This window comes from Anneissia japonica, unplaced genomic scaffold, assembly GCF_011630105.1.
Source record: "Anneissia japonica isolate Jap-2015-1 unplaced genomic scaffold, ASM1163010v1 scaffold149187_len1165_cov174, whole genome shotgun sequence".
NCBI classification, from domain to species: Eukaryota; Metazoa; Echinodermata; class Crinoidea; order Comatulida; family Comatulidae; genus Anneissia; species Anneissia japonica.
In genome coordinates, this window is record NW_022721851.1 from 237 (window position 1) to 1165 (window position 929).

The window sequence follows — 929 nt, forward strand, 5'->3', positions numbered from 1 at the left end:
TATATAAGGGCACTATATGAATAGTACTATGAAACCTCTATAATTGTGTAAAAATAAAGATACAATTATTTACGCATTAAGAGAGCGAAGACAATAACACGTTTTGTTGATTATCTCAGAACTTTGTTAAACGCAGTTGAGTGAGTCTTCATGACAGGGCAGTATGATAATGATGATGATGATGCTGACGATGATGATGATGACGATGATGATGATGACGATGATGATGATCAAAATAATAATAACAATAATAAAAATAATGGTATCGATTATATTCTTCATTCTCTATAAAATGGTGGTAGTGGTGATTAAATGAATTACAAAATTTCACTTACTGTGCGATTCATCAAATGAGTCATCTTCGAATGTATCATCCAATCCTCTTTCGTCCATCTGTTCTTGCATTTCTTGTGCTAATTCTTCTTTTATTCGGAGAAGCGTAGGTTTTACTTCTGCTTCAACCATCGAATCGTCAACGATTATACAATTTCTCTGCTGCATAACGATTGGTTTGACTGCTGTATTTGTTATGGAATGGATACAAAAAGAAAAAAATATGAAACGTTTTCTTAATTAATAAAAATTAAATGATTATTTGAAATTTGTATTTTTTACCATATATAAAATCACGATTTATTTTTTATCCATTTTTAAATAACTTAATGATTTGAATAAATAGAAGCAGTAATAAAGTATATTAAACGATGCTTCGAAATTTGATGATATGGATCTAAAAAATAATTTCAAATTGCCGTCCTGTATCACATAAAATGAAAAAAAGAAATTATTTACCATTCCATCCTATACAATTCACCACAAGATGGCCATCAGTGCTGTATTCTTCAACAATGGTTTTAATTAATACATATTCAGTGTTTGCCTTTATAACACCTTCTGTTGAGGGTTTTGTCATCCATTCCTCTTTATGG

General features: G+C 29.8%; 1 protein-coding gene across 1 annotated transcript; it reads right to left on the reverse strand.

The window, feature by feature from the left end:
• Positions 1–204: 204 nt before the first annotated feature.
• Positions 205–923, reverse strand: LOC117111749. Its single transcript, XM_033254746.1, has 2 exons — positions 793–923; positions 205–518 (listed from the first exon to the last, which is right to left on the reverse strand). The coding sequence occupies exons 1-2, from the start codon at positions 911–913 to the stop codon at positions 328–330; spliced, it is 312 nt and encodes a 103-aa protein (XP_033110637.1). The 5' UTR covers positions 914–923; the 3' UTR covers positions 205–327.
• Positions 924–929: the final 6 nt, after the last annotated feature.

Excerpts from the sequence above, each read along its gene's own strand:
- LOC117111749 (XM_033254746.1), bottom strand. The coding sequence starts at position 913 with ATGACAAAACCCTCAACAGAAGGTGTTATAAAGGCAAACACTGAATAT. Across the intron at positions 519-792 it reads GAATTGTATAGGATGGAATG|CAGTCAAACCAATCGTTATG; the intron begins GTAAATAATTTC and ends TAACAAATACAG.